This window comes from Equus asinus, chromosome 30, assembly GCF_041296235.1.
Source record: "Equus asinus isolate D_3611 breed Donkey chromosome 30, EquAss-T2T_v2, whole genome shotgun sequence".
NCBI classification, from domain to species: domain Eukaryota; kingdom Metazoa; phylum Chordata; class Mammalia; order Perissodactyla; family Equidae; genus Equus; species Equus asinus.
In genome coordinates, this window is record NC_091819.1 from 17422177 (window position 1) to 17433829 (window position 11653).

The 11653-nt window shown below is 39.8% G+C and overlaps 1 protein-coding gene and 1 pseudogene across 2 annotated transcripts in view; both read right to left on the bottom strand.

Moving 5' to 3' along the window:
• The window catches only part of SLC30A10 (solute carrier family 30 member 10), a 44696-nt gene extending 33785 nt beyond the window's left edge, over positions 1 to 10911 (bottom strand). Inside the window, exon 1 of one of the 2 annotated variants that reach the window (XM_044762848.2) lies at positions 10344 to 10911. In XM_044762848.2, coding sequence (XP_044618783.1) covers positions 10344 to 10794 — 451 coding nt within the window. In that variant the 5' untranslated portion in view covers positions 10795 to 10911. The remainder of the gene's footprint in view (positions 1 to 10343) is intronic. The other variant, XM_070501472.1, reaches the window with a different exon arrangement.
• LOC106830444 (ER membrane protein complex subunit 5 pseudogene) lies at positions 2552 to 4160 on the bottom strand (annotated as a pseudogene).
• Positions 10912 to 11653: the final 742 nt, after the last annotated feature.

Consider the following 11653-nt stretch of genomic DNA (forward strand, 5'->3'; position numbering starts at 1 on the left):
TCTTGGGGCCAAACATACAACTTTGAATGTCCTAAAGGAATGACATCCATTCAAGTGGAAAGCAATCCAGACTAAAAATACTGAAGGGACCATGACTCTACCAGGTATGACCATACTCAAACTAAGACTGAGCTCAAAGTGAGGAAGATTCGGGGTTTTACGTTTATATTTTGACTTGCCTTTGGTCTGGCCTTTAAATTAATAATCAAGGGCTTGCTAATTGGTTTCTCTGGATAGGAACTCATAAGGTCAAATACATTTAATGTTGAATTTTAATTTCTCCCTAATAATTTGATATTAGGAAGGGATTCCTATGATTTTTTTTTTTGAGACAATCATTTATTTATTGGACAGGACAAGGTCATTTAAAGAGAGGAAACATATCCAAAAGAATACGTTTAGCTTGGTGTTACAGGCATCAATGCTCACAACAAACACCACCACTCAATATATCATGGAAACAGGCCACATACAATCAGGAAGATGCTGCCATGCCACTCAAAAATAACCCACAATGCTTAGGAAACAATCATTAGGGAGTTACAGAGCATCATCATCTCCAATTCGCCAATCTGCATTTTCTGCGGCTGGGCCATTAGCCCATAGCATTTGGCTGGTTCCCTGGTTATTAAGAAGTGAGTATTCCTATATCATAGAGAGCCTTCAATAGTACACACTTCTGAATGTCACTGAAATCACAGTCAACTGCAGGCTTAACTAGCTCAAATCACTACATTTTTGGACTGCGCTAGGTAGTCATGGACTGTGTCACAGCATTAGAAATAAAATTCTGAACTTAACACATTTAGCACTGTTACAATACAACCAAATCATCTTTAGTCCTATGGCACATACCATAAAGACAGCAGAAATTCACTGGAGGAAATTAAAGAAGAAATTTGGGAAGCTCACCTGGCCCGAGGTATACAAGCTGCTAACAAAGTTAGACACGCTTGAAAACTGTTATGTCAATTATTTGCCAAATTATTTGGCATTAGTTGTAGCAGGTCTTTCCTGACTGGGCAAAGATTTCAATACCTATTCTAGAGACTAGCCAAAATATTTTAAGTAGTAGTACATTACAAATTCTTGGTCACGAGAAAAACCTATTCGGCACAAGATTGACTGAGAAACCTGTTAGGTATCTGACCCTCCCTCCTCACATCCACTGCCTTTGCCAACCACTGCCTTTCACAGCAAGCCGTTTCCAAGATGCAAAGTTCTCACTCCACATAGAACAAAACCATATTTGGGAAGCCAGTCGCAAAAGACCAGATATTGTACAAATTCATTCATATTAAATAACCACAATAGGCAATTTATAGAGACAGAAAGTAGATTAGTGGTTGTCCGGGGCTGGGAGGCATTAGCGGGTAAATGAGAGGTGACAGCTAAAGGGTACAGGGTTTCTTTTGGGAGTGATGGAAATGTTCTAAAATTGACTGTGGTCATGGTTGCACAACTTTGTGAACATATAGCAAAATTGCTAAATTGCACCCTTTAAATGAGTGAATTGTAAGTTATGTGAATTTTCTCTCAATGAATTTATCAGAAAAACATATCAGGAAAGGAAGACAGCCCCAAAAGAGAAGAAAACAAGAGGCTCTTGCAAATCACGTCAGACCTGAGGAAACAGTAGACGAGCCTGATGTAAGGAGCTTGATTCGTGCACAATATTTTGATTTAATTATCACCACTTTAACCCGTGACTTCACATTTTTAACTTATTTCTACATTATTTTAGGTTATCAGCAGATTTCTAACTTTGTTCTCCTTAGAGAGCAGGCAGAGTCAGTATTCCACACCCAGACTGGGTTGGCAAACAAAGCAAAACTGAACAACAATAAAAAGCCAATGACAAAATCATCTCGTGCTTTGGGGCTGTGTGTTAGCAGGCAGAAGAGAAGAGCTGAGGTTCACTTCTAATGGAAAAAATGCCATCAAGCGTTAAGAGCATCTTATGACTCTTGCCTAAAACACATTTCCTTTTCAAATCTGCATACAGTTATTCCCTTTACACCTATTTTCATACCTGTACAATTCAACAAAAGCAATGTTCTCTACAAAGAAATGTTAAGCTTCCTGCAGATCAAACAGCTAGCCAAATTTCCCCAAAATTACTGTTTCTAAAAAAATTCTACTCTGTACCCCATCCTCACCTTCAGCAACATACAATGAAGATGGTAAACTCTAAGCCTGCCACAAATCAGAAGCTACGAAACAATTTAACTGACCTTTTTAAAAAATTAAGGATATTAGTTCCAAATATATAGAACATATTTGGCCCAATTCCTTTGAAGCCTACCTTTAATAAGAAGTTTCCTTCATTTTTACTAATTCACTAGTTTAGTGTGCAATGAAATAACAGAGACTTTGAATAAGTTAAACTGGCTAATGACATGGAATCAGTTTTCCTCAGTGATTACTATTTTTTTACACAGGCAAGATAATCAAATCACGAATGGTCTTTTCGGTCTATCTTCAACTATTCTTATAGTACAAAATCAATTAGGGAAATTTTTTACAGATAAATGAAGAGAACACACGTCGCTTTACAACAAGTTGAATTTGTTAAATATATTTGTTATGACAAAGAATTTCTGGCACAAAAATTGCTCACTGCACACAGAACCCCAGAGAACTGATGAAACAAGACAGCTGATGTTAGAAGGTATATGGGAGCAGAACGGGGTGAGAAGTCATGGGTAAATTAAAAACTGGCCAGTACCTGGTGAAGCAGAGTCACTTTTTAGGGGGCGTAACAGAAACTGATAAGTCACCTTTAGTCTCCTTAGAGAAGTCCATTTGTTGTTAAGAACTGAAGACCATTTTACTATCGTTCGTGCTGCAAAATGCAATAGTCACACTATTTCCAAAAGAATCCTAAAAACTGTAACACAAAAGAAATCTAAGAAAATAATTACAAAACCATCAACATTTTTCCAAGAAATGTGTTCAAAACAGTGACTTTTACAAAAGATGTGAATTTGTTTTAAATGAAAATAAGAACTCTTTGAAAGATCAAAGACATTTCACAGATAACTTATATCGCATTAATGATTTGATTAACAATGTACAAACAAGGACCATGGACTTTTTTTAATTAGGTCTGAAAGATCAATATAAATACCGATAGGGGAGTGTTTTATACCCCAAACTCCAATATTCCAGCTCTGTGTCCTGTCCTATTATTATAATTTGTAAAAATTTTGACGCAGTGATTCAAGTTTTCGTAACTTCAACGATGTGCTAGAGGACAACGCATCTTGGTTTGAAGAATTTGTTTTATCCGAAGGCCGGAACAGTACTCGACCACGATGATTAAATACACAAAATGATGGGTGATTCCTGAACGCGTCAAATGTCTTATTTTTTAGTTCTGAAGCGGCATCCACGTCTTTAAACTCCCCTTCATTATGGACTATACCGTAACAGGTGACTGCAAAGGCCAGAAGCGTCTGAAGAACTATATCTATCGGCAGTGATTCATCTTCCTTTTCTGTTAATCGCATATATGAACGATGCTGCGCGGCGGAAAAGGCCGCGTGGGCCAGGGCAAATAGGCCGATGCCCACCAGCCCCCTCCACAGCGACGGCGCCATCATTCCGGCGGAGCAGCAGCCCAACAAAAGCAGCGACGGGCGGCGGAGCTGTTCCTTCCTCCACCGGCGGGCCTGCTCGTTCCTCCACCGGCGGGCCTGCTCGTTCCTCCACCGGCCGAGCTGCTCCTTCCTCCACCGGCGGGCCTGCTCGTTCCTCCACCGGCCGAGCTGCTCCTTCCTCCACCGGCGGGCCTGCTCTTTCCTCCACCGGCGGGCCTGCTCCTTCCTCCACCGGCCGAGCTGTTCCTTCCTCCACCGGCCGGCCTGTTCCTTTCTCCACCGGCGGGCGTCCGCGCGGCGCATAAAGATGACGTCACTTCATAGTCTTTAAATGGGGGACTTTTTTCTATCGTTGACACTGGATTATCAGAATCTTGATGCTGTCGTTTCATGTCGCTATGTAATCTCTAACGAGCAATACTGAACATTTGTGGAGCCTTGGAGTTAATTTAATTAATAAAGTTAGTTTAATTTAATTAATATACTCACTGTTCTAATCCGTTTTAGTCATTAGGGAGTATCTAAATTGCCAAACACTAGTTCCAAGGAGAATCTCCAAAGGGAACAGTGGTTGGTAAAGGGAGGCGCACGCCTTAGGAAAGTGTAGCAATACCGTGCTGATAACCGTGCATCTGGTCCTTCAAAGAGAGCCACGAGTGAAGAGAACATAAAGCTGCAGAGTGTTAGGGAGAGATCTCCATTCCTCTTGGTTCATGTTTCCATGAGGAGACAACCAGGGTAGCCGCCTTCTGACCCCCTTCATTCCCTCTCTAACCTCTATGTATGAAGTCACCCCTGGGGCGGCAAGGTCTTCTCTCATCGGTGGATTTAGTTGAAAGAATGGAGGAAGCATGGCTCAGCCCCTCCTGGGCTTTACCCTTCAAATTGCCTTCCCTCAGAGGATGTACATTTTCCCTGTTCCTGGGCCCACCTCTGTGCCTCCAGTGGAGATGCTCTAAGTGGATGGGTATGTCTACTGCTAAGACAAGTATTAGGAAGCCTATTCTCCAATCCAGCTTTTATTAAAAAAAACTGAGCTATTTTTATCACTATCCGACTATCTTTGGTCCCTTAGTTCTCAATTAGTTTTAGACTCATGAGTGAAAATTGCTTATTGGCCCCATAAAGTCCCAGCGATGTCATCAGTTGAGTCTGGTCACCAGCTACAGAGCTAGTAGCTGGTTCCCCTCTTTACTCTCCTACAGAATCTCAAGGCAGCTTCTCCAGGTAAAGAATTCTACAGAAAACAGGTGGCATGCCCAGACAGTTCCTTCTTCAACCTGACTTCTCCACTGCTCTCCCATAAGGAACCAAACTCTTGTTCTCATTGACCTGAGTTAAGGACCATCTTTTTTCTACTGCCTATTGAGTTGACACATTTTTAGGGTTGTCATGGCACATGAAAATCAAGAGTGCAGACATACTTCATCAAAAATTACTTCCCGGGGTCAGCCCAGTTGCATAACTGATATAGTTATATAGACTACATAACTATTCCGGAAGCCGTTCCTCTAAGAAAAAGGAGTCTCAGAGGTTATTGCCTCTCATAAAAAATGAGGAGAGGACTTTGGAAGACATTCTTCTGAGAAAAGGGAGTCTCTAGATGTTATCGCCTCTCATAAAAAAATGACAACAAGGGGTCAGCCCCTTGGCATAGTGGTTGAGTTCGGTGCACTCCACTTCACCAGCCCGGGGTTCACGGGTTCAAACCCGGGCACAGACTTACACCACTCATCAGCTATGCTGTGGCAGCAACCCACATATAAAGTGAAGGGGGATTGGCACAGATGTTAGCTCAGGACTAACCTTCCTCAAGAAAAAAAAAAAAAAAATGATGACAAACTAGTGTATCATAATCATTAGAGACAGTCACATACAATGGTGTATAAAAACCACAATGACTTCTGTCTCCATCAAAAGAGCAAGTAAGAGGCAAAAAATAACAAATATATTCTTTATATCTTGTAAACATCTGGCCAATATGAAAACCAAAATAATAATCTTACTTTCACCCTACCTTCCTGGAAAATTAAGGCTCTCCATAAGGAAAATGGGAACATCATTACTCACTCAACAGAACTGCAGGGAAATGTTTAAAAGGCAAATCATCTTATAGCAGACAAGAGGTATGGAAATGCAAAGTCTTGGTTCTAACATCAACAGTGGGGTAACTATAAAACATTTAATGCCTCAGTTTCTTCATTCATACTTTGGAAATACGTATCTTGGAAATGTGAGCTACATTTGCATTATTTTAATGAGTGACTTATTGAGATGTTAATACCATTACAACAGTTTAAAATACATAATTATTAACAGTTGAAAAATATAAGTAGGGGCTGGCCCCGTGGCCAAGTGGTTAAGTTTGCGTGCTCCGCTTTGGTGGCCCAGGATTTCACCGGTTCAGATCCTGGGCACTGACCTAGCACTACTCATCAAGCCATGCCAAGGTGGCATTCCACATAGCACAGCCAGAAAGACCTACAACTAGAATATACAACTATGTACTGGGGGGCTTTGGGGAGAAGAAGAAAAAAAGAAGATTGGCAACAGATGTCAGCTCAGGTGCCAATCTTTAAAAACAAAATTATATATATTAAAAAAAAAAATATATATATATATATAAGTAATACCCTTCTACAAAGTGCTACCTTGAGCCCTGGAAGATGAGGAAGGTAACATTTATGACAGACCTTTGAAAAATCATGTATTGCAAAGGTATTATTATTTATCAAAAGAAAAGCATAGAGATTCTTTAAAATGGGTGTAATGATACCTGAGATGAAGCTCAAAGTGGTTAAGTATCTTGTCCAGTATCAGACCCAGTGAATGAGGGAAGAAGTTCCAGAACACGCATTTTCCAGTTACTAGTCTATGCTTCTTCTGGTTCACCCCACTAAGGACAATACTAACCAATCCTCAGTGAGACACATGGTTTGTGTGGGTTTCCAGGAGTGGTGATGGATCTGTATTGATCATAGGTATTATGAGTGTTGGCCAGTGATAAGGTGGCTCCCAGTCCAGGGTTGTGGAAGAGAGCAAGCAAATTGTCCACAGAGGGATCTTATTAATATTTCATTTATTCTTTGTCCCTTTCACCTGTGGATGATCACAACCAACCACCACCACCAAGTGCCATGTTGAGCAGTTTACACACACAATATAATTTCATCCTCACAACATCCTTAGGAGAAACGTTACCCACTTTACAGCTAAAGGAACTGAGATTTAGAAAGTTCAAGTAACTTTCTGAAAGTCATTCAGCTACCAGAACTAGGATTCAATTTATGTTGTATTAATTTACACTTTTTGACATGCTATTTTGTGATTATTGCCAAGTAACTTTTCACTGCCCATGATATTTTTTTCTTTGTTTGGCCAAGCAGAGTAGGGTCTTTAATTTAGGGCCTGGATTCAGCCTTCTAATTTCTTTGTACTCTACCATTAACGGGTTTATGACTGTGGACCTGACTCTCAACCTCTGTTTTCTTGTCTGGACATAGCAAATACTCTCTCACAATACATACAATTCTCCAAATGTATGTGATACATTTTAATTATTTCACAAAACACACAAATCTCCAAATGTATGTGATAGGGTGCTGTAATTATTCTCTGTACATGTTCGCAGTGCCTGACAACTCACAGTGTCGGTAAACACCTGGTTTTCATTAAAATTTAACTCATCAGTCAGAGCAGCCTCTGTGTATTAGAAGAAAATCGCTGAGAACAAGGAGCTGGTCTCTTTATGCCCTTTTTTTCTTCAGTTGAATTGGATTTCACAAATGTGAAATACAACCATTTTCAATCTTCCTTTAATCTTTCTTATTCTCTATAACTGACCCAAGGTCAGGGTTAAGCAAGCTGTTGCAAACATACAGAAGAGATGGAAGGGAATCTGAAGCACGTACAATGGTGTAGATGCTATGGTCTGTGATATGTGTGTGTATACTTATCACTGAACCCTCAGGTGGAAGTGAACTGTTCAAAACCTGCGATAGCGCTTGGAAGAGAATGGTGGCGCATCAGATATGGACAGACAGCAAATACGTAACAGCTTCTGGGAATTAAGCATCATGCTTCCTAAAATTATTTAATAATTATTAAATTATTGCAGACTCCCAATCATTCCAATCCTGCCTCTGAACTAGAAAGAGAACTCTGGGAACCTGTGCCTAGAGCGCCTTCCGTTTTCCAGGTTGAAAAGCTGCCTTTGTGCAGTTTCTGGTCTCCCATTGACTCCATGATATTTGCTTCTAGGAGAGAGACAGAAAATTCCCCTTGCCTCTCCTAAAACTCGCAGAGCCTGGCCTACTTTGCTTGTCTCTGGATAAAATTCACCCTACAAGGAAAGGAAACCCTCCTTGCTTTCAGTGTCTACAGGACTGTCCGGTGGAAAGCTCCCAGGAAGCTATAGTCTTGTGGTCTATAACTAATTAGAATTTAACTAGAAGCTTGGAGAGCAACCACTCAGTGGTGTGTTATTCTAACTCAAAAGTTTACTTTAAACTTATTTAGGTGATGAGAAGAATACCAAAATGTATGTTTTAGTAAAAGTGATAAATGCGTAACTTGAGTTATAAATACTAAGAAGCTAAGTAACTATCCTAAAATTACTTGGAGGATTTAAACACTCTAAAATTTCTAATGTAAGAATTCAGCAATACCAAAAGCTACCTAAATAATGAGTTAACACAGAACATGGATCTTAAAGCACTAGTTATATGTGTATAGTACCTAGCACTATACTTAGTTATTTAAAGTAGAATACTAAAAAGCATCAAATACCTCAAAACAAGACTGCTAGTTTGGAATTAAGACAATAGAACCCCATATGTTCAGGGTGAGCTATTTGTCTTAAGCTTCTGATTGTTATCTTAGCATGGACATAAACATTGGAAAGCACCCCTTCGCAAGCAAGAGCTGAACTAAGACCTATCCAAGAATAACACAATTTATAAAACTAGAACTATGGTTGTCTACCAATTGTCATGTGGGTCAAATAGTCCAACCCTTTGCCTAAATTGCTTTTGCTATAGGCAGGTAAATATCACATATCAAGAGTAAAGACAAAAGAAGAAGTAAAACACAATGGTAAGCTTAGTAATGGTGACACTCCCACTGCCAATACTGTTTGTTTGAAATCAGCTTCCTTGCCTGAAATCTATACTTAGCAATAAAAAAATATCTATTTGACATCAGTTATATGAATTTATGATCCAGAACCCCAATTAGTAATTTTTGCACGATGACTGATGTAAACAAGGCATGGGGTCCCAAGTTAACTGATTATTGTCTTTTTTAAAAGATGAGGTCCTAATTGATTCATTAAATCGAATAAAGATGTAGACTCTAGTCTCTTGTTTGTTCCCTTTTAGACTTAACACATGCTAGAGGTGCTCCCATAACATACCTTCTACCAAGAGGAACATTTAGACAGAGAGAGCATAAAGGGCTGGACCCAACTGACATAATTTACAATGGTTGCAAAGACAGGAGGAATACAACAAAAAACGCAAACTTTGACTGTGAGACTCACCCTCCCCGCCCCCCAGGGTTACTTATATAATGTTCCTACTAGTGAGAGAAAACTGATCAGCATCAAGTAAGGAAAATCTTGAAATTGGTTAAAATCCAGATGATCAGTTAGGATTCAATGATACTATTATCACATAATTCAAAGTCTTGCATTTTTTTAATTTGATTTTTTTAAAAAATACTCTTTACCAAGTGTCTATGAAGTACTCGTCACTTAGGATCTCACTGAGTCCTTCCTACGTCCACCTTATAGGTGGGCAAGCAAGCTCGGGGAGTAACTCGACCAGTGCCCTGGGGTAGAGCCATGATTGACCCTGGTCTGTTCATGCTATAGGACTCCTTCAAAAAGCACTTGAAATTTCTCTTCTGCAAGAAGCTTTTAATATATATTTTTTAATTCCTCTTGTGGAAATAAAGAAACATGTTTCCATTGAATTTATCTTTTGGATTTATTGTTTTAGATTTCTGGTCGTCTTCCAAGATTTAATTCCATCTTTTGACAGGTGACCCAATAAGTTTGGTATCCACTTTCAAGTCCCTCCTAAAGACTTTTAGCAAATAGTTTTCATTTTTCTCAAATAGGACGGATGTATACAATAAATAAACACAAATATTTCCATCCAAAAAAGAACTAAGTTTACTAGATTCTCTCCTTTATTTTTTCTCTCTCCATTTTATGTAACATTCCTTGAATATATTCCAAAGAGTTTATCAGCCTAGCCAACTGTTGATACTTTGCTCTGCATGGGCTGGTTATGCAGTCCAGTATTTTTTGCACATATTTTATGGGGAGACAAATATTATTTTTAACCTCAAACAGAGTCATGTCACATCTGGGTAGACAAAAATGAATCATAAGTATAAGAGAGTGCTTTCAATGCCACAGACACTTTCTTTCAAAATGATCCCTTTAAGCCTCCAGTTAATGTCTTTCCTTCCTCTCTACCGGTCTGAACACTTTTTCATTCTCTGTGACCAAAAACTAAAGAAGACCCCCGAGATAAAAGTGGCTTGCTGCCAACCAGCTCACAAGAACTTTGGACTGAAGGCAAGTCTTCTGAGAAAGACATTTTGTAAAGTCACAAGGACAAGAAGCTGGCCAAATGAATCGGGCCTCTCTCCGTAGCACCATCAGAGGGCCCCGAAGGGAAAACCTGCTGGGAGTCTGACCACATTTACTACAACGTCTGAGGAGCTGTTTACCTGTTTCAGTGTCTCCCTGTGGCCTGCGTGCTGTGCAGTAACAGCAGTCCAAGAAGATGACATAGTTAAGAGCATTGAAGAACAGCCCGATAATTCCAGCACTGAGAACCAGCAGCGGCTCCTCTGTCTTCTGGGGATTAACATACCTTTTGATAGCTTCAATCAGGATGCTGAACATCAGTGCCACAGCAAAAATAGAGTTGCCAAATGCTCCCAAAACATCGGCCCGAATAAAGCCGAAAGTGCTCTTCCTGTGCTGTGTTATACTGCTAGCCCTTACCCCTACCAAACCTATGATCATGGAAACAAGGTGGGAAACTACAGCAAAAGCATCGGAGGCCAAGGAGAGGGAGTTGCCTACATAGGCGATCACCAGCTCCATCACAAAGAGAAAGAAGCTCACGATGCACATGAGGACTAAACGGCAGCTTCTTCCGGAGTATCGCCCCATGGCTCTCCAGCGGTTCCTCTGCCTTTCTTGAGAAGGCTGAGCTCTTCGGGGAACAGCTACAGATTTAGTGATTACAACTCCTGGATAACTCTCCCCTTCAGCCTTTCAGTGCTTGTCATATTTGGAAATCACCTTTTATAGGCTGCTATAAAGCCATAAAACAGTTTAAAGGGCGATTAAACAAGAGATGTCACGTGAGCTGGAACTTATGAAAATGAAAGATACTGGCTTCAGATACGGACTTGAAAGATTTCTTTTGTTTATTTCTTTGTGTACTTAATTACACAAGTCAAGAGCCTCTGTGTCTTTGATTCATGCAGAAGCTCAACCATGGCTTTGGCCTTCCCAGCGTCCACACTCCAAGTGCGCTATAATTGCTCTGGTAAAACAAGTCATTTGGCATAAATCATCGTATCTTGTCTACCTGGTGAGCAAATAGTTTTGAATTCTGTTTACTGCATGGAACAGGAAATATTCCAGGGGTCACTAATCCAGAGATCAGAGCTACAGTAAATGAAAGCAAAGATGAAGCTAGGGTGAATTTTCTACCACCTTGTCCACTGATCTGGAATAAACCAGCACCCTATTTCCAAACGTTCTCCATAAATAAGACAAGAAAAACATTCCTCATGTTCAGAAAAGATAAAACACCTTTAAAGTGGAGGAGCTAAAGACATAAATCCTGTTAGTTTCAAGAAGAAAGGCAAATTATAATGACTTGATTTAACTGATCCAGGAAATTTTTTTTGTTTTTAATCATTTTTTTAATTATCTATTTTTTTAATTAATTTTTTTTTTGAGGAAGATTAGCCCTGAGCTAACATCTGCTTCCAATCCTCCTGTTTTTGCTGAGGAAGAC